This window comes from Microcebus murinus, chromosome 24, assembly GCF_040939455.1.
Source record: "Microcebus murinus isolate Inina chromosome 24, M.murinus_Inina_mat1.0, whole genome shotgun sequence".
Classification (NCBI taxonomy): Eukaryota; Metazoa; Chordata; class Mammalia; order Primates; family Cheirogaleidae; genus Microcebus; species Microcebus murinus.
This window is the reverse complement of record NC_134127.1, coordinates 19,066,661-19,094,482: the sequence shown is the minus strand read 5'-3', so window position 1 is coordinate 19,094,482 and position 27,822 is coordinate 19,066,661. Positions and strand designations below refer to the sequence as shown.

Here is a 27,822-nt window from a genome sequence, read left to right as displayed (position 1 = left end):
TCATGTAAAATAAAGAGAGAAGATCTTAAGTAGGGTAACCACATAATGCATTTTTCAAACGGGGACACTTTTTTCTGAGACAAATGCTAAACCAGACAAGACTCCCAAGCAAGAGGAGTACATTGGGACTGTTCCAGACTGTATGTCCCAGTCAAGACATATAGTCATTCTACTAAAGAAAAAAGAGTGACAGCAGACTTGCTGAGAACAAAAGACAGAGAAGATAAAGGAATACGCTCTTCAACAGGTGAGAGAAAATGACAGTATTTTCCATATTTCTATATCTGGCTACACCATCTTTCAAAAGTGAGAGCTAAATAAAAACAGTTTCAGATAAAAGGAGACTGAGTTTATCATTCTAAGATCCTTGCTGAGATGCACATATATGAGAAAGAAGGAAATTCATTCCAAAAGGATAGTACAGAGATTAAAGAAATAACAATGACACGAACAGTAACCACGTCAATTAATTAGAAAACTTTGATAAAGTAAAAATAATTTTAGAAAGTTACAACTTATCACAAATAACTTGAGAGAAAAGGAAACCTGAAAAGATTTACTGCCCTAGCTCCAAAAATATCATGCTAGATGGTTTTATGATGAATGCTACCATACATTTAAGTACTAATACCAATCTTATTAAAACTGTTCCACAAAGGAATAAAAGAAAAAAAGAAAAGAAGAGAAAAAAAAGAAAGGTCCTCACCTGAATCTGAGGCTAGATTCTAGGCCAATTTTCACTCATGAACAGTTAAAATCCTAAATAAAATATTAGCAATTCCAATCTAATGCAATGAACTTGACAAGCTGATTCTATTATGGAAAGAGAGTAAGGGCCACGAATAATGGAGAGCATTTTGAAGAACAAGGTTAGGAGAACTTGCCTTATCAGATACCAAAACTTATAAAGTTATAGCAATTAAGACCACATGAAACAAGCACTGGCAAAGAGAAGATCAATGGAACAAAGAGCACCGAAAAACTGACTCACACACTTAGGGAAACCTGTTATAGTGACATAGTGATACACTATATATAGATTTGGTGATACAGATCAGGAGAGAAAGGCTGATGGACTATATACAATTAACAGTGTTGAGAAAATTCATGTAGGAAAAAGTAAAATTAGATTCTCTAATCAAAAATGAATTTTAGTAAAGATGAAAGTATGATAAAATGTAAGTCTTTACAAAGAAATAGCAACATATTCAGAATAGCATTATTTGACGAAAGAACATTAAATATTCTTAAACAGCTTGGTTTACTATGAATACTAGAATAAATGTTCCAGCAAGATGGAATTAAAATTACCAGGTTACATACATGTAACATAACAAGGTGTATTACACACATGCATATATGATGTATACATAATATAGCAAAACACAACTTTAAATGTATATATAACTAGTATAGATAGTCCTTAGAGATAAATTATCTTGGAAAAAGGGTATTTTATTCAAAACAGTCTTCATTTATTAATTAATGCAAATGTCCTTATTTTAGTGATTTGTGAAAACACGGTCTGAATGCCTGTAAAATAATCCATTAGTTCTTTCTAATCTCTTTAGTCTCATCTCTTCCTTGGCTCACTGAGCTTCAGCCAGGATGGTTTTCATCCTGTTCCTGCAGAGAAGAGGTCTTTCTCACCTCTGGGCCTTTAAACATGTCATTTCTTTTTGTATAGTACACTGTCCCCTTCCCTCCCTTAATACTCCTACCCAAAAGTAAAAATAAGAAATCAGTTCTCTCTCTCCAAATATTTCATTACAATCTTTCCCTTCATAGCACTCCTTACAATTTGTAAATATATATTTATTGGTATAATTTCTTAAATATCTGAAAGCACTATGAAAGCAAGGACCATGCCTATTTTATTTTCTACTTTATTTCCAGTATGCAGTACAGTGTTTGCCTCATAAAAGTGAAATATACAATTAAAAAAAACAAAAAAACCAAAAAACCGAAGGGTCCTTCAGACCCGAGGCCCTGCCGCAAACATGCTTCACCAGATCCTCGGTCAGGCCAAGAAACATCGAGCTCGATCCCCCTCTTCGTATTTATTGGAACTGGCGGTACTGGAGCAGCACTGTATGTCTTGTGTCTGGCATTGTTCAATCCAGATGTTAGTTGGGACAGAAAGAATAACCCAGAACCCTGGAACAAGCTGGGTCCCAATGATCAATACAAGTTCTACTCAGTGAATGTGGATTATAGCAAACTGAAGAAAGAAGGTCCAGACTTCTAAACCAAATGTTTCACTATAAAGCTGCTTAGAATGAAGGTCTTCCAGAAGCCATCCGCACAATTTTTCACTTAACTAGGAAATGTTTCTCCTCTAAATGCATGAAATCATGTCGATGTATTGTGTTGAGGATTACACTGATTAATAAATACCTGAAACTTGATATGTGTCACTCTTTAATGCTGAAAAAATGCTTTGAACTTCAGGGTATAGGAAATAAACTATTAAAATTTAAGGGGGAAAAAAAAACACCTATTTTCTTGTCCTAACCTTCCTTAAGCATGTTTATTTGTATTTTTTCTTTCCTTATGCTAACTACATAACAAAATTAATATTTTAATGGTTAGAAAAGTTAAAATTCATACATTATCTCTAAAAAACAATAATATACTGTTAGCTACCCTCCTAAAAAAGGGCATATGTTAATTGGCTTAAAAATGCTTTCTTAAAACACCCACATAAATAAAATATAATATAATATGTGAAGGAAGCTACTGTTGTACATGATTAGAATAGCCCTGTCTCTGTTTAAAAGCAAGGGTCAGGGTCATATTCCAATGTTAATCAAACTTGTATATATAATCAGGGAACTAATGGTATACGTAACTCTGAAGCTTAAAATTAGAGGAATTTTCAAACTGTAGCACATAAAACATCAAGTAACAGTAAGAATAACATTGTAAAATCCAGCAAAAGGAGAAAAAAATTTCAATTATTTTCTAAAACCTTAGAATGAGATGTATACCTATTATCCTGGCAGTAAAGTACCACAGCACACCACATGCCAATACTTTCTTGTCCTATAGAAACATACCTTTAATTCTGTAACAGAGGTCAATGTGAATATTAAATATATATTACAGTCAACTTTCCTTGAATATTCCCATTTTGTGTATTTTTTATACCTATATACCATAGGTATAAACTATGAACAGCGGTAATGTTTATTAGACTAGCTGCTAGTGCAGGGGTCCTAAAACTTTTTAAACAAGGGGCCAGTTCACTGTCCCTCAGACCGCTGGAGCGCGGTTGGAGAGTACGGTATACATTCCACATGTGAGCACTGTGGGCCCGGGATGAGTCAGATGCTAAGCAGGATAGGCAGCGCCAAAACACCCGTCCAGCCGGGCGGCATGTGGCCTGCGGAACGTAGTTTGAGGACGCCTGTGCTAGTGTATTAAGACTTAGCATCTCCTCTGGCCTATTGATGTACAGTCTAACTATTGACATATACATTTAAAAGTTAGGAAGAATGAAAGAGATAAGAAATATAGGCATAAAGGAAGAAGAGAGAGAGTTTTCACTGGCATAAAAATTCAGAAGAAAGCTTCTCAGCTCTCCTTATCTCTATTCCCACGAGAAAACTCCAAACACTGTATGTATGTACTCCTTTAGAAGACTCAACAAGAAAGAAGCATACAAAATTCAAAACAGAACATTAAAGAGAAAAAAAATAAAAGCAATCACAATACTTAATCTTGGAACCCTGAACTTTGATTAGGAGATGCAAAGAATTCAGAGGACCGTATTTACCCTCTGGGAAAAAAAAGCAAAAAGAGGACTAAGTAAATGTTTCTTAAGAAGTTTTGACATACATGCTCCACATGTTGCTGGTTTTCTCATGCTCTGGAATGCTAAATCATTTTTCCCCTAACAGTTTTGTAAAATATCAATTTGCTTTTCAAGTTTACACTACTGTATGATCAATGGAAAAAGCTTTCTAGGAATTCATCAAGCCAGCAATTAAGGAAGACTAGGCTAGGCAAGCTGCGAAATACAAGATTTAGAAGAATCTTCTAATAAAAGATTTAAAAAAAGAAGTCTTTTCTGGAGATCCCTGAAGCAATAGTTGATAGAAGATAAAGAAAAACAAATCTGGTTTTCTAAAAGTAAAATGGGATGGAGACAAAATAGACCAAGGGCAAATAAAGAAGAATTAGTAGAAACCACTAAGAGGTTTTTGGTGGCCTGAGCAGTCAACACTGTATAGCTTATGCAAACTTCTGAGAATATGACCTCTTCTTTATAGCATTAAAAATGCATGCTAATTTCATTGCTGATTGTCAAAAGCATTTTATTCTCACCACTGGTGACAGAATCTGAGATTGTTCTAATAAACAAAGTAGAATAAAATACCGGAGGTTTCACTCAAGCCTTGCAGTTGCTGTAAATTAATAAGATAGGTACATGCTGTGAGCAGCTAACATTTTACATATTTATAGCATCTGAAGGTGACTGAAATGGGTTTTCACTATGAAAATGTGAGTTCTAAATCAACTAGATAACAGATAAACAATTGCCTATTGGACATCTCTGCTCAAATGTATACAAGTACCTCAAACTGTATATTTAAGACTGATCTTCCTCTTTCTCAATATCCTCTTTCTCTCCACTTAGCTGCCCAGAAATGTGGCAGCCTGCCCTCTTACTTTATACATTCAACTGTCAACCAAGCACTAACCTTGTGTAACTTCCTTAATATCAATTTCCCATTCTCCATCCTTAGGATGATTACCTTAGTTCAAGCCCCAGTTATTTCTAACGTAGACTAACGCTTCATCTCCTACTTGGTCCGCATCCCATCAATTTCCTATGCCACTGCCACAAAAATTATCCTGTCACTTCTACTTAAAAACCTTCAACTACACACCTGTAGTACAAATTCCTTATTATGATAGAATATAATAGGCTCTTCATGTCCTGGTCCCTTCCTACCACTACAATCTCATTTCTCATTGCTCCTATTTCCTATACAGAAGCCGTATTTACTTTCATTTCCCCAGAATGTTCTGAGAACAGGTATAGATTTGCTTATGGTACTATTTTTGCCTAGTGTGTTCTCATCAACCTGGAGAACACCAGGTCTTTTTAGATCTGGCTTAATCATCCACCACCTTAGAAGCCTTTCCTGGCTCTCCAAGGGAGGACTGACACTTGTGTCTCATTTTGTTCTATGCACACACGTTTCACATCACTGGTAACACTTCTATAACCCTTACTGGAAATACATTTCCAGCTATTAAGGTCCTAGAGCAAAGATGCTGTACTTTATTCACATTTATATTCCCACTGCCTAACAATATGGCACACAGTATGTCATCAAAAAACACCAGTCGAATGAAGGAATGCTTACTGATATGTGTATTTAGTTGTCACTTCTCCTCTCACTAAATGACCAGGAGGATAATACTATTCTAAATAATACCATTCTGTTAAACATCAAACAGGTGATACATTTTGGGCGTGTATGAGAGACATCAGGTCAATTAGAGAATGTGACAAAAACTATGCTTGAAACCAGAAATGGCAGATGTTGTTTTAAAATGTACCTGTCTGGAAGCTTCTAAAATACCCATTCATTATACATTTCCTCCACTTTCTCAGAGTCAGCTGGTGCATTTAGATTCCTACCTCAACAAAACGTTTATTTCTAGGATGGATCAGGAAGATATTGATACGAGTAATGAATCACCAAACACTTATAAACAACTCTATTTATGTTAAGAACAAAATAATTGTTAATAATGTTTATTGACCTCCACTTCACTGTTTAGAATCAGTATGATTGTCCCTTAAAGTAGAATCACACAAAATGGTTTTCAGCAAGGAAATTCAATCGTCAAATAGGCTAGCTATCTCAGCCAGTTTAACTCAGAATATTTCTGGATTATTTTCAAAGCTAATGCTATCATTACAAAAAACTTTACGGTAAATAGTATTTTAAAATTAGAAGCTGAAGGGAACCAGGATGTCTAGTATATCAGTACTTAGCACCAGAAATAAATGATTTATTTCATGGTTTAATTATCTTCCTAAATATTCTCCATATTACCTGTAAAATGGTTACAAATACATAGGAATTTTAGGTTTGGTTTTGCAAAGTGCTTTGGGAAAGAATACATTAGAACTGTTTTTCTCCTTAAAACACTACTTCCTATCAGTCAAATTCTGAATTTCTTTTATGAGTTAACCGTTTCCTCTCACCAGGTGGTCAGGAGAACAAACATATTATAGGTTAAAAGTGTGAACAGAAGTAATCTTTAAATTATTTAGTATACCCTTTTGCATTCATACATGCCTGGGAGGATGAGATCTAGCTTATTTTTATTGGCATCCAGGAAAGCAATTCTATAACCTACGTTCCACTTTTGCTTCTAATCCCTTTAGTTTAGTGACAAGTGCTTCTTAACCTAGAGTAGCACTGTCCAACAGAAATTTCCATGATAATGGAAATATTTTCTATCCACATTGTGCAATAAATATGGTAGCCACTACCCACATGTAGCTATTGAGCATTTGTAATGTGGTTAGTGTGACTTAAAAACTTAATTTTTTCCCCTAGACATCTTTACTTGAAGGACTGACAAACTTATTTTTAAATTAAATTAAAATTAAAGAGCAACATGTGGCCAGTGGTTACCATTTTGGACAGTGCAGTAGAGATCCTAGAATGCCAAGGCTAACAAAATGTAAAGTAATTTTGGAGTTTGATATGGCTCCAGTCAAACTGGGCTTAGGTTAGAAGTACACTAGGTTAGCACCTCCCCACCCAAAGGTCAGGCAATAGGTTTAAAGGGACACATCAACAACAAAGATAAACCAGGAGCCTGCAAACTTTTTCTGTGAAGGGTCAGAAACAAAATATTAGGTTTTGAGGGTCATTAGTCCAAAAAGTCTCTCAAAACTATACAACTCTGCCCCTGTAGTACAAAAATAGCCATAGAGGATACCTACATGAATGTATGTGGCTGTGTTCCAACAAATATTGATAAACAGTGAAATCAGAATTTTATGTAATTATCATGTGTCACAGAAAATTATTCTCTTTTAGATTTTTTTCAACTGTTTAAAATATAAAAACTATTCTCAGTTTGCAGCCCATACAAAAATAGGCTGTGAGGCTACCCAAACCACCAGCCTAGTTTGCAAACCTGAGATATATGAAAGGTCAGTAAGCACAAGAAAAGATGGTAACCATCATTAATCATGAATGAAATGCAAGTAAAAACATAGTAAGAACCCACTCGAATGGCAAAAGAATGCCAATACCAATTGTTGGTAAAAATGTGGGGCAACTGGAGCACTGCTGGTGGGACAATAAAATGGTCCAATGACTTTGGAAGACTGACAGTTTCTTTAAAAAGTTAACAACACATACATCATAGGACTCAGCCATTCTATTACTAGGTACTTAAAAGAAATGAAAACATACATCCATAAAAAGACTTGTATATGAATATTCACAGCCCCTTTATTCACAATGACTAAAAACTGGGAACAACCCAAAAACCTCCCAAGGAGTGAATGGATACATCAAATATGATATATTCATATAGTTGAATACTTCTCAGCAATAAAAAGTAACCAACTACTGATACTATACAACAACTTGAAGGAATCTCAAAATCACTGTGCTGAATAGAAGTCAGAAAACAAGAGTACCCAGTTAAGTCCAATATATCAAATTCCAGAAAATGCAAACTATTATTTATCAGGACAGAAATCAGATCAGGGTTGCCCAGGGCTGAGGGGTTAAGGAGAGATAGACTGCAAAGAGTTAGGAGGAAATGTTCTGTATTCTGATCCTTGTGAAGGAGTTGTAGGTGGATATATTTGTGAATCTGTACACTTTAAATGGATATGGTTTATTGTCACATAAAATTTACTTACAAAAGATTTGATTCCTCTGGCATCAGATTTAGCCAATAGCAATCTTTATCAATTCAAATATCCACTTTTATGAGTGCTATTTATATTTGAGGTGATGGGTAAGGGAGGGATAGGTAACAAATCAGTTTTAAAGTCTCACAATACTAATGTTGATGGGAAATGTGCCTCTGGGACCTCCAGGGAACATTAACCGTAACTCAAATCAAAGAGTTTCGATGAACAGGTTTTAGGAATTCTGTGAATTGAAAACTTGCCTATTCACAACATTCTGATCTCCTTATTTGTAATCTGGCTTTTAAATTAGACTAAAATGTAGAATTCCAAGAATTAGTAAATTATCCTTTACAGGAGAACAAATTTTCATTTGTAATACCTTTATAATTATGTCCTTATTTTATTATTTTAATTTTTTTAGAGATGGGATCTTGCTATGTTGCCCAGGCTTAACTCAAATTGGGCTCAAGCAATCCTCCTGCCTCAGCCTCCCAAGTAGCTGGGACTACAGGAGAGTGCCTCTGCATCTGGATTGTCCATATTTTAAATATGCACTGTTGCTTGGGTTCAATTTGTCTAAAAATAATTTAATATTGGCTTTATGAAGGTTTGAAGAAAGTTACTCAATACTGGGACATTATCAGCTCAAAATATTAAGAGTAAAGAAAACAAGGTTCTGTTTTCCAATAAGATTTATCTAATCTTTGAAATTCTTAGTTATGTTTGAGTTGTTTTTGACAAGACCTTATAGGGATTCCTTCGATGGGTCAAGGACAAGCTGAACATAAAAATGTCACTTACTAACACAAAACATTACATTCTAAATATGCCGTGGCTATATATTAGGCAATATATATTTAATATATATTAAGGATCATTTTAAAAATATATATGTGTGTGTATGTGTATATCTATACACACAGGATGAATTGTTTTCAACTAAGTATAAGATATGTGAAATTGTGAAATACCCACCTGGCTTCCCCAGATTCTTTTCAGAGCTGACTATATGTTACAGGTTCCTAGAGCCAAATTAAATTTCATGATTGACTTATTAGACAGTGTCTTTTTGGAAGAGAGGAATAAAGCAACACAAATCAGGAGTCAGTGGAGGTGAATGAGGTTAAAAAACTAAGCTTGGAAATTATTTTTGTCAAACTCATGACACATGCTTTCAAAACCTTGCAAACAATTCTAAATAGAATTGGAAAAAATCCTAAGAAAAGCCATCTTTTCCCTTTTCTAGCCTTAAATATACCCCTTTTAACCATACAATTGACTCAAATTTTAGGGCAAATGTCTAGTATAATTCTCAATTCTTTCTCAGACTGCACGGTTCAAATATCATAAATTTTTTTTTTTTGAGACAGAGTCTCACTTTGTTGCCTGGCTAGAGTGCCGTGGCATCAGCCTAGCTCACGGTAACCTCAAACTCCTGGGCTCAAGCAATCCTTCTGCCTCAGCCTCCCGAGTAGCTGGGACTACAGGCATGCGCCACCATGCCCGGCTAATTTTTTCCCATATATTTTTAGTTGGCCAATTAATTTCTTTCTATTTTTAGTAGAGACGGAGTCTCAGTCTTGCTCAGGCTGGTTTTGAACTCCTGACCTTGAGCGATCCGCCCGCCTCAGCCTCTCAGAGTGCTAGGATTATAGGTGAGAGCCACCGCACCCGGCCCAAATATCATAATTTCTTATCATACAAAGTACAAATGTGATCAGCATTTGTGTCCAACACAAGTTCATATATTTACAAGTTAAAAGGCCAACACAGCTATAAGATTATAACTTCCTGAAGTGTAGTACAAAGGATATTTTAATAATCTGTTTTCAGGGGAAACTTGTTTTCCAGGAGGAAACTGTTTTCATAGGCAAACATTTTGATTGTTTTTCATCTAATGTTTTTCTAAAAGAGGTTTAAACCCAGGAATTTGAGGTGAGAATCATTTCTCAGTCTACCAGCATCAATGTCTGACTAAAAATGTCAATTTCTTGCCCCATAAGAAATGTGCATGGCTTACTGTCCAACTAAGAGATTCTTTATTTATTTGTTTGTTTTCTGGTTGAGATGGGGTCTTGCTATATTGCCCAGGCTGGTCTTGAACTCCTGGCCTCAAGAGATCCTCCTGTCTTAGCTTCCCAAAGAGCTGGGATTACAGGAATAATCCCCCACCTGGTCCCTCTTCACTTACTGTTTGGAGGATAACAAAGCTCAGTTTGTGAGAAGTGCTATAGATTGTGAGAAGTGCTACAGTGCTACTAGATCCTAAAGAAAAAAACTCTGGGAGTTTTTAGAAATTAGAGGGGTGGAATATAGGAAGATATACCTAAGACAAGTAAAATGGAAGTATTAGTATGAGCATGAATCCATTTAGAAATTTTATAAGTATGTACATATGAATTGAGAACATGGTGGTACATTTGGGAAAGAATGGTAAGAATGACAATTGAAAATTCCATCCAGAATGCTGAAAGTAAAAGGGATTTTGCAGATCATCTAACCCAGGCTAGAGACCAAATGAGTTTCCCAGTTAAATGGCATACTACATATAAAAGGCTTAACCACTAGCTCTTGGGAGGCCGAGGCGGGCGGATTGCTCAAGGTCAGGAGTTCAAAACCAGCCTGAGCGAGACCCCGTCTCTACTATAAATAGAAAGAAATTAATTGGCCAACTGATATATATATAAAAAATTAGCCGGGCATGGTGGCGCATGCCTGTAGTCCCAGCTACTCGGGAGGCTGAGGCAGAAGGATCACTCGAGGCCCAGGAGTTTGAGGTTGCTGTGAGCTAGGCTGACGCCACGGCACTCACTCTAGCCCGGGCAACAAAGTGAGACTCTGTCTCAAAAAAAAAAAAAAAAAAAAAAAATAAAAGGCTTAACATGGTCCCTGGCAGATGCTCGATAAATGCTGGTTTCCCCCTTTCCTCATGCCCAATCAAGGTTTCACACTAGTAAGTTTTACAATAACCAGCACCAGAAACATCACCTAAATCTTCCAACAGTTAGTTCTCCAGTCTTCCGGGGTTACCAGGTCTTTTAAACAGCTTATTTTGTGGAAAATTCCATCACTATTATCTCTGTAATACCCATTTTATAAAGTTGCTTGAGGATTAAATAAGATTATGTAGAGTGGCAAGCACCTAAAAGTCCAATTAATGCCAGCATGAAGTGTCCAATCCTGCCTTCTCTCAAACACATCCTTTCCATTTTATGGCAGTAGGGGTATGTGCGTGTCCTTGTGTGTGTGAACACACATGGGTGAAGGGGTGAGGAGTTGTGGACACAAATACCAGAAATATTTAGGACCCAGTTCTTTACAATTCCCCTCCTTCCCCCAGGATTCTTGCATCCTTGGTACCAACTTCATTCCACTGAGAATTCCCTGCTCCTGAGTCACTATAAATATGAATGAATATATTTCTCAGATGTACTCAAGTAGGGGAAAAAGGTAATGGGGCAGTAACTGCACCCCTAATTCAGGAACATGTTGACAAAACCAGTCTCATTACAAATTCAAAGCTCAGTAACCCAGGCTTCTTATGATCTCCCCAATTCAACGTAAGGCCCTTGAAAGTCGGATACCACATCTGGTACTTCCTTCCATGTGTCTGCATAGCAAAAAACATAGGACTGTAGTAAATGCTTGATGGTCACTATTAATCATCCTCAAGAATTTAACTCAGTATTTAAAAATTCAGTTTGCATGTACTGTGGCCCTGAACTAGCTTTCCAAACAGGTCAAAAGAGAAACACTTGTAAATCAGTTTCTCAATAAAGTGTTGTGACTATTTTCATCTAAAAAGGAACATAGCTTCAAACTCTAGTTTTAAGGTTCATGAAAGGCTTGAAATTGTAAGCAAAATTTTGTGTAGGTACGTACTCTCCCCCCACCGCAGCTGAAGAGCAGTAACATAGCTTCCATCACATTCTACAATAAATACATATCCCACCCCAGCTGTTCACTGCTCTATACTGCTTCTCCCCCCAGCTCTGAAGTTAAAACTCTCAAGTTACTCAGCTTGAATTCTAAAGGCATAATTAAAAATAAAATGGCAGGACATTAGTTACTGGGGGGCAGGCATAAGTAGTTGTTGAGGGGGCACCAGGGGGACTTTTGGGGTACTGATAATAATAATTTGACTTGGGGCTAGCTAGAGGAGTGTTCACTTTGTGACAATTCATCAAGCTAAACACTTATGATTTCTGCAGCTGTCTACAGGTATATAATATTTCAATAAGGACGTTTTGTTTAGTTTTGCAGAGACAGGGTCTTGCTCTGTCAGCCAGGCTGAAGTGGGTGGCATAGCTCACTGCAGCCTCAAACTCCTGGGCTTAAGTGATCCTTCCACTTCAGCCTCTTGTGAGTAGTGTGTGGTAGGTAGTGTGTGCCACCATGCCTAGCTAATTTTTATATTTACTTTTTTTGTAGAAATGGGGTCTCACCATATTGCCCAGGCTGATGGTACTGAACTCCTGGCCTCAAAAGATCCTCCTGCCCTGGCCTCCCACAACACTGGGATTATAGGAATGAGTCACTGTGCCTTAAATAAAAAGTTTGTGAAACAAAATAACAAAGATGGGTCACTTATACAGAGCAGACATAATTATAGAATGTAAAGAAGTCCTTAAAAATGATGCACTAGGAAAGGTCCGTGTGGTAAGAACTGAAGCCTCTGGACAACAGCCAGTAAGGAACCAAGGCCCTTAGTCCACTGGCCTGCAAGCAATGGAGGGCCTGCCAAGGACCACACAAAACAACTTGAAAGAAGATTCTCCATCGTCAGGCAAACCTTGAGACTAACTGCAGCCCCAGGTGACAGACAGCCTGACTTCAAATAAGAGACCATGAATCAGAACCATCTAGTTCAGCACTCCCAGATTTCTGCCCCTGAGAAAACCTGTGAGATAACAAATGTTTGGTGTTTGGAAAAAAAGATGCAATTTCAAAATACAATCTTCCTGACACACACTGAAAGGAGCAAAGTAGCCTCAACAGTTTTACCTACAAAGAGAGATTAGCTTATTGGTCTAAATTGGCAACTTTCCCTCCTCGAAGGCCGTGGTACAGTATTTCTTTCAAAACCCAACTAAGAAAAAAGAAAATACAGCTGGTGATTATGAACATCAATTTCTGGGTCAAATGAAAGCTAACTTCTCTGTAAGATACAGAACAGCGATCTTCTTGATGCTGCTTTCTACTATTCCCATCTAAATTAGAGATTATTCCATCACAGCACTGTATTTTGTGTTTTACTGGGTTTTGAATACCACTTGCGTATGTATACATCAAGGCTTCAGAGTTAACGAGTAAATATATTCTCTCAAAATACAGACATATTATTTGTACAAATTCACAAAAGAGGGGTGGGTGAGAGGATATAGCTATTCCAGTATCACCCAACACAGATGTCTTGAAATAATGTATTCACTCTTGTATCTATGTTTGTGCTTCTGAAGCTCTGCCCAAAGACAGCACCAGAATTTGACACTTCAGCAGTCTGGCTCCAGTGTCTTTCTCATTCTGCATCCTCTGCAGTGGCCAGCACAGCAAGGGCCTTGCACACATCACGCATTCTGGTATTAGTTTAACTAGAAAATAGTTACAAGTTACTGTTTTTTTCCATTTAAAATTCTCAAAAGTTGTATAGAACTCCCTTCTCAAAATGGACTAGCCACAGCACCTATCATTTCCGTGCATATTTTTAAAAGCTGAAAAGACAACTATCATTTTTGCTATACTGAGGCTAAATTTTACATCCTGTTAAATTTTAACCTGCCAGTTGTAATGATTCTTCACAACTCCTTAGAGTTACAATGGCAGTCAATATTTAATTACTGTGCCTGGAATTTAAAACAAACTATGACTACTTTGAAAATAGTACTCTGTTCTTACATAGTCGTAATGCAGCTAAGATTTGGGGTAAGACCCAACATAACTACATAACAAATCCAACAAAACCCCAGACTTATTCTTTATATTATTATATACTCCATATACCTATATATTAAATAGCATATTCAATATATATTAATTATTTTATATTCTTTCCTTTTCTTCTCAAGCTCCTTAACACCAGCTAACATCAGATTCTTAATCTTTTTCTTTACCACTGTTCACTTAGCGTTTGTCTTCATCTCTTTGCAATTACCAGCCAGCAAAGGAAGATACTGACTCCTCACCAGCTTCATTTAACTTTACACATTTAAAATACAGGGAAAGAAGGGCAACTGAAGATCATTAAATACAAATAAGTTTGATTTCCCCCACCCAGGCAATCCTTTCTAACCACCAGGTGGGAGTTAGATAAGGTCATCTAAGAGGATGAGTCAGAAACCTATCACATCAGGAGTAGCTGAAGGCCCCTCTTGTAAAGACACTTGATTATGATGTCAACAGAGCTAAAACACAAAACAAATATTATAAATTTTCTATTACTAAAGTTTTATGGCACTTAGGATCCTCCATAAAACACACATCCTTAGAAGAGAGATGCCTAAGATTTCAGCCGGAGAGAACCTGAGAATCATATGACACTTGCTTAGCCTCAATTATGAAAAAACTGCTCACCCTTGTGGTTCAGAAAAGCACTAGATATAATGACTCAACTATTTAGTTCCATAGATGCAACTCCCAAATAATCACTGTCTTGAAAGTGTAATATATTCCTTTATAAACTTCATGTCTGAAGAGTGTTATGAGAAAAATATTCTCCCTTCAATGCACTACAGACTGGTCTTTAATGAATCTTGTCATTTATTTATTTACTCACTCTACCTGGGGGAGGGTGTATTTTTTTTCCATAGGAAGATTTCCTGTCACAATAAAGTACCACTTTAAAGTCTGTGAGAATCCAATAGTACTCAAACTTAGTGCTCTAACAAAGAGAAGCAATATGCTGCATTCTCTCTAAACGGAAAAAATTCACACACTTATCTTGTTGATATAAAGACCACTTAGCACTAATTTAGAGTAAATTGCAGCCCTTAAAAGTAAATAAAAAGTAAAAATTAAACATCAGCCAGCATGCCTCCCTTTGTTTTGAAAAGTTAATAAGTTCTTACTTTGGTAGTTTTATTTTTGAGTGGCTAGGAGAAAACATCTTACTAAAAATTACATCTTCTTTTGAGCACAAAAATGCTATGAAGATTGCTTTGATGCATCTTGACTTTCAAATAGTTAGGAATGACAATCTTTTTGCTTCAAAAATGTGGGAGAGATCACATTAAGAGATATTTCTTTACAGGAAATAGAACAACATAGATTCATAAAAGTACTAACTTCCTCTGCATTCCAAAGCACAGACCAGAAAAGCTATCTATTCAAAGCATGTTCTGGAATGTTCAGGGACACTTTTCCCCTGGTAAATAAAAGCACTAGGCCCAAACTCGAAAGACTTTGGTCCACCTGGGCTTACTTTAAGCAAATCTCATTATCAGACTTGTGCTTTGGCTCTGTTCCTTTAGGTGACAGTAGTTAATTCCTGCCTAACTGCCCTTTTAAGATACAAGAATTTTTAAAAATCACAGAAAATCTTTCAATTTAGAAATCACTGTTATAAAAGTCAAGGTGCTACACTATTATCACCTTGTATCAAGTACTGATACTTCTGAATTAGGCTCAGATACTGGCTTTAACACACAAATCCTGTGGTTTTTCCATCTGTGGTTACGTTTCTTGCTATAATTCTGTCCTGGTAAGTTGTCCTGCACACTCCAAAGATCTATCTTACTGACCCCTTGCCTGAAAAATCGAGTCTTTTATTTAGTCCCTTCCTTCTCAATTAAAGAAAGAGGCTGAAGTCACACCACTCCAGCTTCTTGTACACATATCAGGAATGAGATCATTCTTTTTACTTGAGGAATGATGCTACATAGTATGCAAAATAAAGGCGACACTCCTTGCTCTCTAATCTTTACTTCCCACAACACAAAACCTGTGAGATTGTTACCTAGAAAATCTGAAGGTCCCTGACCACCGATTTGTGTCAGTAACTGTCATAAAAACATCAGATCTAAAGCATAGAGAGGAAAAACTTTATCTAGTTTGCAAGAAATAACCCTGCACTCCTCCAGGTACGATGGGGTTTGGTATGGGCTGTCCTCCTTCTAGGGCCTGTAATGTGTCTTTGAGGAAAAGTGGCCTGGCCCCCAAAACACACCCGGGGCAGCCCCTGAGCTGGATGGAGACCCTCCCGAGCAACGTCTGCACCCAACCCCGCGTCTCTCATTTCAGACACACCCCCCTCCACCCCGCGTTTCACAGGAGGTGTGGGCGCTCAACTCCTTCACTGTGGATAGGGGGACGCGAGGGGAGGCAGGCCGGGGCCTGAGCACCCATTTTGAAGGACTGGGGAGCTCGGCCCTCGGGGCTGTGCGGTCCGGAGTGCGAGAGCGGAGGGCGCATCCGCCGGAGGGGGAAGGAGTCCGGAGGGGGGGTCTCTCGTATTCGGGGGCGTGAGAGGAAGGCGGCGGGAAAGACTCCGGAGAGCGAGGTGTATCAGTGCGAGGCTTTCTTTTTGTTATTTGCTGAGGGATGGCGGGTGTGATGGGGGAGTCGCCCTCAGGACAGAGTCGGCAAGGGGGTCGCAGTCCCTTCCCCGGCGGGAGGCGGCGGGTCACCGAGGACTTGGCGGAGGCCTCCCTCCGGCGCGGAGACAGTGGAAGCGAGGCGGGCTGAGCGCGCCGGGGCGCCGAAGGCTGCCCCTCAAGCCCCGCGCGCGAGGCGTGGGACCGGGTGGGAGGGGTTGGAGGAGGCCCCCGGCCCGGGAGGCGGGAAAGGCCCCAGAGCTCCGGGACGGGCGGCGGCTCCGGAGCCCCGGGTGGTGGCGGCGCGGGCCTGGCGAGCCCCGAGCCGGCCCGCGCCCTGTGGGCCGCGTGCGCCCCCCACTCCACTCCCCACTCTCCGCGGCCGCCCCCTCCCCCCCGCGGCTCCTCTCACCTGCACATGATCCGCCATTTTGCTCCATTCATGCTCCTCTCCGGCCCCCCCTCCCCCCCAGCGCGCACCTCGGCCGGGGCCGCTGCCGCCGCCGCCGCCGTCGTCGCTGCGCCTGCGCGCTGGGGGCCCGTCGCGCTACGCTCGTGGCGTAGCGCCGCTCGGCTGCGCAGGCCCCGGCGGCCCCGGCCGCGGTTGGAGAATGCGCAGCACCGCTGGGACGGCGTAGAGGCGCGGGCAACGTCAGCTGCCCGGAGACGCCGGGTGGGAGGAAGGAGCGGGCCGGGGGAGCGCGGAGGAGGGGCAGCTGGGGGAACAAAGCTTTGTTTACATGGTTTTTAAAGGGGCCGCGCTCGCTCCGGCGGGCGGCATTGGCGTGGGAGTTGGCGCTGCCTTCCTCGGGTTTGTGTGGTGCGGGCTCCTGGATGGGGCGGTGTCTGTCCCCGCCCGGAACCCCTGCACCCCCTGCCTTCCTCTCTTCCCGAGTGTCTTTCCCCTGCTTGCCCCTGGACACCCCCACCCCGCTGCGCCGCTGTGGTGACACCGGACCCGGGAGGGGTTTTGCTATGCGCCCACTGCCTGTAACCACCCGCCTAGGATGCCTGCAGGATTCTTTACTTTCCTTGGCCCTGTTCTCAGCGGGGGTCGAATCTGTGTGTGTGTCTTCCTAGCTTAACGGACCAGGGCCATTGCTTTCTGATCTGGGGTTTCACCAGGAACCCCAATAGTGATCTCCTTGTTTTCGTTTATGTCCTTTTCTTCTGGATAAACATTCATGGAAATAGCCGCCAAATAGTGGTGATGATCAAAATATACGGAAGACACAGTTCTGTTTTCCCAAACAGATTGTTGTCTTAACCAGTCCTCTAGGTTGCCTCCTGAGAGGTGTCAGATGCTGGGAGAGGTGGTAGTGCTGGTGGTTAGGACACCTGGGCTCAATCTGAGTGGGAAAGCCATCCCTCTGGGTCACATGAGGTCGGTCGCTACATGCGGAGGCCAATTCCAGTCTTTGCCACTAGGAATTATCTTTATTAGATAATGCCAAGTCCTGTTTTCCACTAGATTCCTCCTCTCTGGCTTCCATTCAAGGCCCCCAGTCTAGATATTGGCTGAATTCTGACGGCAATGATTGTTTCAAGTGAAGTTTGTATTTACTGGGGGGGTACAACATGTGATGCAAATTATGCAAATTACACACCCTTTCTGTTGTGTTTATAGTGGACTGGCACTCAGTGTTCATTTCTACTTTCATCCTCCTAATGTGTCTTCCTGATCTGCAGAGGTAGGACACCTAAAAACTACATTACCCAGACTTCTTTGGAGCTAGGGTTCTGTATGCAAGGTAGGCTGTGCCAATTAGATTGACTCAGAGAAGATTTCGGAGGCAGAAGTGTGGTAGAACTTTTGACTGTTCCTTCTGACCAGCCTAGCCCTTGATATGTTGGACTGATTTTGGTTGTTTTTTTTTTTTTTTTTGCAGTAACCTTCCAGTGTCCAACCATTAGTTCTGAGGGTATAAAGAGGCAGAGTAGTGGGTTCAGGGGCTTCCTGAGCTTGCATTGTGCAGTGGTATATTTATTCTCGGAGTCACAATCACAATGGCAGTCTTTGGATTCCCTACTTGACTGGGTAGAGGTAACAGTTTCCTGGTGGGCCAGGCCCCAATCTCTGTCTCCTCTGCGCCCCCCCCACATTTGTTTATTCCTTTGTCTTCCCCTTCTCAGTAAATGATACCACCATTCATCTTGTTGCTCCAAATAAACACCCAGTTGTTATCTTTACTCCTTACATCTTATCAGTCCCCCACATCCAATCCACGTACAAGTCCCATAGAATCTATATCTAATATAGACTGAAATCTGGCCACCCTGCTCATCTCCACTGCTAACACCCTGGTCTAATCCACCATCACATTTTTCCTGTGCTCCGTTAATAGATTCTGAACTAGTTTCTCTGCTTCCTGTCTTGTCCCTTGGTAATCCACATCCCATAGATCTGCAGGACATTTCTTTAAAATTATAACTCAGATACCTTACACCCCCACTTAAAATCCTTCAGTGCCCTCCCATTGCACTGAGAATCCAAATATTTGCTGTGTCCCAAGAGGTCACATGAGCTGACCTCGTCTCTATCCTGCCTCCTCTTGCTCATAGTGCATTGGTCATTCCTGCCTTCTTGCAATTCCTGGTGTCCAGGGTGCTCCTGCCTCAGGGCCTTTGCTCTTGTAGTAACTTCTGCCTGGAATATTTTCCCCTCAAATCTTTAAATAGCTGGTTTCCTCTTGTCATTGACTTCTCTGTTCAGTGGTCACCTCCTCCCAGAGGCTTTTCTCACCACCCTATTGAATGAACTTCTAGTCTCATTCTAGGACTTGTGTGGGGCTCATATGAGAGCATAAGGCATTTTAGTGTTATATCAATGTCAAGTTTGAAGTTTGTATTTACTGGGGGGTATAACGTGATGCAAATGAAGCCAATCACACGCCCTTTCTGTTGTGGATATAGTGGACTGGCACTCGGTGTTCATTCATGTTCATTATGTTATGTTATGTCGCAGGCTCTTCCTCTCAGAAGGTTTCCAGAACTGGGTTCTTTCTTTTCTTAGTCCTGAGAAAAGTGATATACTTAATGGAGAAGGGGAGGGGGAGGATACAAATGGAACTCAAGAGACTGGTGCTGTCTTCCTTCCCCCTACAGTCAGAAACCCCTCAGGGTCAGGGAGGCAAGCATGGGATATTTCAGAATCTCTGCTCACTTCTTTGTTCAGTCCTTCCTCCTCCTGAGGCCCCCATCAGCTCCTTGCCCATCTTGTGCCTACCTTCCTGTCTCGTGTTCCTGGGCAGCTATTCTCACCTATATATCATTTTGGGTCACCTGATTCTCAGGCCTGCCCAAGGAGTCAGACACAGTCTCACCTGCTTCTTCCTCTGTTGCTCCCAAAGACAAGCTCACAAGCCCTTTTGTGTTAGGATTTGTGTTGCTAATCACTGCAGAAGAATAGTAACCAAAAGTTGCAAAGTTTGTGTAGGTGTAGTCTCTGGCAACTCTTGCTGAGAGAAACCATTGTCAAGGAAAGGATCCTGGTGGCTTATATTGAGGCAGAAGTGGGATTTGTGGTGCCCCTTTTTCCAATGAAAGCACAGAGAAGCCAAGAGGCACCCCCAACCGCCCCCCCCACCTGTATATAAACCACCGGTATCCTTTCTCCACCCATCATTGGTGCCTGGGGATCCTAAGGACCTCCAGTGCTCTGCTCCTCTGCTGTGTCACGGAGCAGTGTCTCTGGCCCCTGCTCACAGGGCTCCCCTGTGGCTAGGCAGCTGGTACTGGGGTTAGTGCTTCCACTTCAGGTTCCCATAAATCCTGCTAGGGCAAGTTGAAGGGGCCTTGAAGGACTTAAGGGTGTTGGTCTTGGTACACTCTTGCTATCCTATCTTCTGTAGACTAGGGCTACAGGAGGAGAACTTCTCCCACTTCTGATAAGGGATGAGATGGGGGTGGGGGGTCTGGATTGCCTGGGGTTCAGGCCTCCAGGTTTAAACAGTTTTCAAGTAATCTGGTAAGCTCGGGTGCCCCCGTGTGGTTCCTAGTGGAATGTGCCCAGTCTGCCTTCAGGGGGAAGGCGATCTGAGTAGTGGTGGGAACTATTGCCTAGCTAACTCAAAGTGCTGTCTGGCCCACCCAGCAGCAGCGGCAGCATCTCAGGGCGCACTCCAGACCTACTTGATTGAAATCTGCACTTTTGACAAGATCCGCACATTACAGTTTGAAAGGCACTGCTCTGGCAGTGAGTGGACCTAGGACCTAGGACGGTCCACAAGCTAAAGGCCATGCAAGTGCCCAGGCATACTTGGCTCTCCTTAGGGACTAGAGAGACAGAAGAGGCCATATCCCATTTCTATACCCCAAACCACTTCCCAAAGTGTGCTTTTCCCACAACAACATTCTTGGTACTCCCTTGGGCTTTGGAGCAACCTGTTCAAAGCCAGGCAGCAGGGCTGAGGGCCGTGAGCTTGAAGTGACTCAGCCAGCTACTCCCAGGGCTCATGACATTAATCTTTTCAAGCTGTTTTGATCCAGCACATGGCATGTGCAGCAGACGGCCTTAGCTGTGCACGGCTCTGCTCTCCTTACCAGGGCAACTGAACCCCTATGGTAGAGGAAATGGGCCCTTTAATATAAGTGCCCATTATGGGATGAACCTCAAGAGTGTTGGTCTAATTCTTAGTTTTCCCCAACATGTCTACACTGTGCCTCCATCCAGATTACCTCTCTAAGCCGTCTGGTTCTAAGTTAAATTTCTCCAAGGAGCCTGGATGTCCCCAAAGCAACGTATCTTTTGTGGAGTTGGGATTCCACTAAGCAAAATGGTGAATTAAAGACCAGGAGCCCTGGGCATTACTTCTTCCTCTGCTGGCCGCCAGGCTCTGTGCCCACAGGCAAGTTGGAAACAGGTGTGTTCATACCTGCCCTGCCTTTGCCAAGGAATAGTGTGGCTGGTGAAAGTGTGTGCCTGCAAGCTTTGCTAACGATGAAGCATTTTTGTTTCAGTAACTATGAAGCATTTAAAATATATATATTAACACATTGCCACACTAGAAAAAACATTTTTTTCCTTGGGGCCACAGTTTTTTATTAGGATAATAGAATAAAAACTTCAAAAGCAAAATGATCCTAATTTAATGAAAAATTTGTTATTTTTTATTGTTTTCTGTGCGTTAGTTATATGCAACTTGAAAAATAGTTCATGCGGTGGCTCCCAAGGTAAAGAGAGGTGTGAGTTACATATGCTTCACCAGGCCCCAGGCTCAAAACCAGCGTGAGTTAAATACAACTCACATGGCAGTTCATGTATTAAAGTGATTGCATTTGTAACTTGAGCTAATCTCCAGATGAAACCCAAGTCTTTCTAATGCTCAGGAAGGCTGGAAAGAAGGGAAAATCCAACAGTTTAGATGTACTTGGGGAGTAAATCCCTTCTCCAGAAGGGATGTTCATGGTTCTAGAATCTTCACAGCGGTGGTGTAAGCATATGTTGTTGTCAGCAGGCAGGGAGTGCTCCCAGGTAGTGGAACAGTTGCGTGTGTGTGTGTGTGAGAGAGAGTGTGAGAGAGATAAAGTGGTATTGGGTAGTGTGCACATGTGTCTCTGTGTGCAGCACTGTGTGTGGTTCAGCTATTAGAGTTGAGAAACCTGGGTTCCAATTTGGTGGCCTTTGATAAGTTCCTCAGGCAGATCTTTCTGAGCTCCTGTTTCCTCATTTTTGAGTTTAGTGTGTTGGGTGGTTGTCCCTTCCAGCTGTCTTGCTCAGCATCCAGCCTAGGGGGGCAGGGAGGGGACTTCTGCTAGTGGCTTTACTGTGCAGTTTGCTTTCTGAGTCTCTTCCTCCCTGTGGGGCAGCCACTCTTTGCTGGTGCCTGCCCATGCTGGCTTCTGCACCTGACTCGCTGCTAGTTGCAGAGGTGGCATTTGGCTTTCTGGAAATTGTCTCTAACTCACTGGAAATGCAGGAAGCTTGAACATGAAACTCACTCAGCAAAAAAAAAAAAAAAAAAAAAAAAAGCGCACACACAAGAACAAGAAACCACAGGGCCTATCAGTCTGTCGTCATCGAGCAAACTAGAATAGTGCAGAAAACTCTAGGCAGAGAGGAAATGAACTTGAGAGAAGGGGAACACACAGCAGAGAAGAGAGGAAAGAGGGCGGGAGTGGAAGGACAGAACTGAAGCTGGGGCAGCGAGATGGTGAGAGGATGGGCGAGGAGGCGGTGAAGCACGGCTGCCTGTACCTGCAGCAGCAGCAGACGTTTGGAAAGGTGGGAGCCACCAGGCTGGGGCTGCTGGGAACCCTTGGGGGTGGAGTGGGAGTTGGGTGTTCCAGAACCCTGATAGGGCCCACCAAGTTAGAGACCTCGGGAGGGCTCTTTCCTTACCAGATGTTGCCTCCCAAACCAGGCCCCAAACTGGGCTGTTTATGGATGGCTGTTTGCCCTGGAGGCAGGGGGAGGGTACTGACTTAACCTCTTGCCTCTGTCTGGCGCTCTTGCTCTGTTGACTTCTTCTCATGGGGACAACTGGAAGGGAAGAGAAGGGGAGGAACAGCTGGGGGTACAATTTGGGATGACAGTGGAGGTTGGAGTGCATTTGGCTGGTGCGAAGCTTGGGGCAGGGGCCTCTGGGAGCCAGGACCCCAGCCTGTCCATCATCCTCCTTCCCTGGCCTCCTTAGATGAGGAAGTTCTCTTCCCTCAGCAGACCTGCACGGGGAGGAACCACTCTCTCTCTTTTTTGTGGCCCAGCCTGTCACGCAGTGAGGCAGAAAGGTGCAGGAGGGTGGAGAGAAGGTCTTGGAGACAGGGCCCCTGCGGGACTTCACACAGACCAAGGATGAGGTCTCCAGCCTGGGCCCCACGATGCCCTCCTCCCCTCTTCCTCTGGGCTTCAGTGACTCACCGGCTTTTCTCCTCTAGACTAGTGTCGCTTGGGTTGGGCCTGCTTGGCCGCCTTGCAGCCTGCACCTGTGGGGATCGTTACTGTGCTGTGTCGTGCCCTAGGCAATCTCTCTTTTCTTGCTTACAGCTCTCTTTCATGGTTGCTTTGCAGCTGATCTCCACTTTCTAATTCCTACGGTCCCTGTCATCCTCTCCACCTCCGTGGGTCTCCTGTCCATCCCTCTCCCCCAGCTCCTCTTTGCCCTTTTGCTCACAATTGCTCCCTCTCGGGGTGTCCCTCCTGGCACCCTGCCACCCATGCTTCGGGGCTCAGAAATGGCGCCGGTTCGGGGCCGTGCTGTACGGAGGGTCGGGCTGTGCCCTGGCCCGGCTGGAGCTCCAGGAGAGCCCGGAGAAGCCGCCACGCCGGGGAGGAGAGGCTGCACGGAGGGTTATCCGCCTCAGTGACTGCCTGCGGGTGGCCAAGCCTGATGGGGAGGCCAGCAGTCCCCGGGACACCAGTGCCTTCTTCGTGGAGACCAAGGAGCGCCTGTACCTGCTGGCGGCCCCCACTGCAGAGCGTGGTGACTGGATACAGGCCATCTGCCTGCTGGCCTTCCCCGTGAGTCATCCGGGGCTGCAGAAAGGGCACGGGGGCATGCAAGGTGGGGGTATTAGATACTTCCTGTGGGCAGGGGTTAGGAGTCAAGGCCAGGATGTGGCAGGGCCAGCAGGCTGGGTGTGCCCTGAGAGAAGGCCTGGACCTGGGGTGGGCCCTGGGATTGGGGATGGTGGTGAGACTTGGGGCCTCCTCTCCAGGGGCAGAGGAAGGAGCTGTCGGGGCCAGAGGGGAGGGGCAGCCAGCCCTGCATGGAGGAGAATGAACTGTACAGCAGCGCAGCCTCAGGTGAGGACCCGGGGCTGCGCTATGCTCCCTGGGGCGCTGTCCCCAGGGCGAGGTTGGGAGGAGGTGTCAGGCCTGGGTCTTCCTGCCTTGTGGTTGCCCCCAGCCAGGGCCAGCCCCTTCTCAGCCTCTCCCCCTCACTTCCGGGTGTGGCCCGAGGCTGAGGCTGGGGAGCCTGGCCTGCCTTGTGCATTGCCCTCTGTTCACCCCCTGTTGCCCAGGCCCTGCTGGTGGGAGAGGTGAGGAGCTGGCAGACAGAGGAGAAGCTGTCCCCAGCCTTCCACCTAAGCTCAACCCACAGGGGACACGACGGAGGGCAGGGTCAGGCTTCACCCGAAGCTGTGGCAGTAGGGATTGGGGTGGCCTCTATGAGGTGAGAGGTGGGGTGGAGAAGACAGGCTGTGGCTCTGGTGACGGCAGCAGGAAGGATGTGGGCATGAGTTTGGTGGATGTGGCCAGGGCATGGTACCCACCTGGGTAGGGGGCGGAGATACCTGGCATTTTGGGGAGTGTGACCCGGCAGGGAGCAGCTTGGCCTTCAAGATGCAGGCTGGGGGCCATGCACATGGATAATACTTTTTCTAGAAACCTTCTGGCACTCTCATTTAGAACTGGGCAGCATGAGGCAGGCCAGCTGTTTCCCATTAACTGCCTTCTCCTCTCCTCCCCAGTGGTCCCCTGCAAGGAATTTGCGGTGATCATTAGACCTACCGAAGCCAGTGAGAGGTGCCACCTCCGGGGATCCTATACCCTGCGCACTGGGGAGGGTGCCCTGGAGCTGTGTGGCGGCCCCGAGCCAGGCTCCCGGCTGTACGAGTGGCCCTACCGGTTTCTGCGGCGCTTCGGGAGGGACAAGGTGAGGGGCTGTTGCATGGGGCAGGCCAAGAGGAAGGAAGAGCTGTGAGCAAAGAGAGGTGGTCAGTGAGGGCAGAGTGGGCAGGCGAGGGAAGAAGAAAGGAAGGGGATGGCAGAGAAGCAGGGGAGGAAGAGGAGAGGCCAAGGGGAGGCACATGTGTGGGAGGGGAGAGTGATGAGGTGCTGCAGGTGGGAGAGCAGGAAGGAGAATGAGCAGAGGTGGAGAGGTGAGAGGGGTGAATGGTGGCTGAACTGATGCCAAGCTGCGAACTTGAACCAGTAGAAGGGAGCATGAGCAGGGGAGAGAGGGAAGTCTTTGCTTGGAAGGAAAAACCACGGAGGGAGAAGTCTTGGACAGTTCCTGGTGCAGGAAAGTGAGGGGCTGAGGGCCTGTGGTTGGAGTGGGGCCCAGGGAAAGCAACCCAGACTGTGGCCCTGCCAGTAACCCCCTTTCGCCCCGGCGCAGGTAACCTTTTCCTTCGAGGCAGGCCGGCGCTGCGTCTCTGGAGAAGGTAACTTTGAGTTTGAAACCCGGCAAGGCAATGAGATCTTCTTGGCCCTGGAACAGGCCATCTCTGCCCAGAAGAACGCCACCCCTTCTGGGCCCCAGCCCCAGCCAGCCACAATGCCCGCCACGCTGCCCAGGCCCCACGACCCTCTGCCGCCTCCTTCGCCCACCACACTGGCGCCTGCCCTGCAGCCTCCGGGCCCAGAGGGAGAGTATGCGGTGCCCTTCGATGCAGTGGCCCGGTCCCTGGGGAAGAGCTTCAGGGGCATCCTGGTAGGCCCTCCCCAGATCCCGGCCGACCCTCTGTACGACAGCATCGAGGAGCACCCACCCCCCCAACACGACCACATCTACGATGAGCCGGAGGGAGTGGCTGCTCTGTCCCTGTATGACAGCCCGCAGGCACCCGGGCATAAGGCGAGGAGGAGGCAGGCCACAGCCGAAGGGGACCCTAGTGGCCTCCAGCACGTCCACCCTGCCAGGAAGGATTTCTCTCTCTCTGGCGGGCAGCCAGGAACCGAGTATGACAATGTTATACTTAAGAAAGGCCCAAAGTGACACAGATGCGGGCCGCACTGAAGTGTACACTGGGGAGGAGGAGATGGCCACCTCCCCTTCTGTCTTCTGTGGGTGACTTCTCTTGGCTGCTGCATCAGAAGAACCTCCTCTGCTCCTTCCTGGGCCTGCCATAGTGTGGTGCAGTCTGATGGGTCGTCCCTCCCAGGGCCTGCTGGGTGAGTCACCACCTGAAGCAGGAAGAACGCTCTGGAGAGACCCACCCTCCTCCTACTCCTTTCCCACTTCCTTCTCTTTCTTTCCCCGGCCTTAGAGGGAAGCTGGGGCATTTAGGGCAGAGAACAAAAGGATGTCAGCAAATTGCCCTGGTTCCTTGGCTTGTGCAGGCCTCCTGCCTGCTCTTGTCCCCTTCAGGGGGCCACTCTGGCTCCAGGCACCCAGGAGATGGCTGCAGCTTTCTGCAGGTTTCAGATTTCTCTGTAACACTTTAAACACATTAAAGTGTTTCTGAAACATTTTCATGTGGCCTGAGTGCTGTGGGGGTGTGGATGGGACAGTCACACCATCCTGGGATGAGGGCTCCAATTGACCCCTGATCACTTCCTCTGCCAGCTGCAAGGTCCTCCCTGGGCCTTGGCTGGGTCCCCAGCATCTGTTCGAAGAGGTGGAGACCTGTGGAAGTCAGGGTGCCCGGGGAAAGGTATTCAAGCTTGTCTGCTCTTTGCTAGGATAAGGTCAATGCCAGAAAAATGGCGGGGGTGGGGAGTGGGGGAAGCTGGACTGCAAGAAAGGACAGAACTTTGTTTTTTTTTTATACTCTGGGCACTAGGAATGGGGCTCACCTGCTGGGTTGTCCTGGGCCAGCCCTTCCTTGCCCTGGGATTTTTTTTTTCCCCGCTTTTTGTCTGTAAAAGGAGGGGGTTGTACCATGTGGGTCCTGAGAACCTTTCCAGCTCGGTGATTCCCCATCAGCCCCACGGCCCCTAGATCCTGGCATATCCCATTTCCCCACAGGTCAGGCTCTGTCCTTGTGGCCTCTCCCCATCAAAACCCGCTTTCCTGGAAGGAAAGCTGTCAGCCCGGCAGGCCAATGCAGCACTGTTTGCGTGAGGCTACAGACTGCACACAGCCGGGAACAGGATGGGACAAGGCACAGGTGTCTGTCACAAGATGGGGGTGTAAGTGCCGCAAGAGGCCAAACAGAGCTCTGAGCTTCAGAGAGACAATTTGTTGGGAGCCCAAGAAAGGCTTCATTTTTCCCCCATGTGTTAAGTTCAAGATTAGAAAGGCTTCATATTGCAGGTGGCATTTAAGATGGACCTTTGTGAGTGGGAAGGAATTCAGTGGAGACTAAGGGGGTGTGAAGGAGCATCCTGGGTAGAAGCCAGAGGCAGAAACCACGGAGGAGGTGCAGATGTGTTCAGGACAGAGTTCCGCACTCAGAGTGGAGAGAACATGCAAGAATCTCATTGGGAATGCAGATTGCGACCCTGTTTTGGGGGAATTTGTACCTCATCGGAGGGGAAGAAGGAACAGTGATGGCTTTTGAACAGGGAGTCCCATAAGAGCTGAGCTTTGGGGCAGTAATCCCAATAGCCCCGGAGAAGATGGACTTGGGGTGGGATGGGTAGGTTGGGGCCAAATTCAAAGGCAGAAATTCAGAAAAGACAGGATGCAAAGATGTCATAGAGGTGCCACCTGCAGATCTCGAGTCATATTGGGTGTGGAACACAGAGAAAGAGGGTTTCTAGAAAGGCTCTCAGGT

The 27,822-nt window shown here is 44.6% G+C and overlaps 2 protein-coding genes and 1 pseudogene across 4 annotated transcripts in view; 2 read left to right on the top strand and 1 right to left on the bottom strand.

Annotated features, from left to right (window-relative positions):
- XPO7 (exportin 7) overlaps positions 1–16,973 on the bottom strand; it is an 83,774-nt gene extending 66,801 nt beyond the window's left edge. For both annotated transcript variants that reach the window (XM_075997361.1, XM_012739230.2), the window contains exon 1: positions 16,850–16,973. In XM_075997361.1, coding sequence (XP_075853476.1) covers positions 16,850–16,867 — 18 coding nt within the window. In that variant the 5' untranslated portion in view covers positions 16,868–16,973. The remainder of the gene's footprint in view (positions 1–16,849) is intronic.
- Positions 2,001–2,406, top strand: LOC109729832 (cytochrome c oxidase subunit NDUFA4 pseudogene; annotated as a pseudogene).
- Positions 16,974–22,431: 5,458 nt separating the features above from the next.
- DOK2 (docking protein 2) lies at positions 22,432–26,572 on the top strand. Of its 2 annotated transcripts, none has more exons than XM_075997159.1 (5): positions 22,432–22,589; positions 23,609–23,896; positions 24,094–24,181; positions 24,850–25,034; positions 25,500–26,572. In XM_075997159.1, the coding sequence occupies exons 1-5, from the start codon at positions 22,587–22,589 to the stop codon at positions 26,097–26,099; spliced, it is 1,164 nt and encodes a 387-aa protein (XP_075853274.1). In that variant the 5' UTR covers positions 22,432–22,586; the 3' UTR covers positions 26,100–26,572. The 2 variants fall into 2 exon arrangements, with proteins under 2 accessions (XP_075853274.1, XP_012594685.2); XM_012739231.2 differs by having other exon boundaries at positions 22,432–22,660.
- Positions 26,573–27,822: the final 1,250 nt, after the last annotated feature.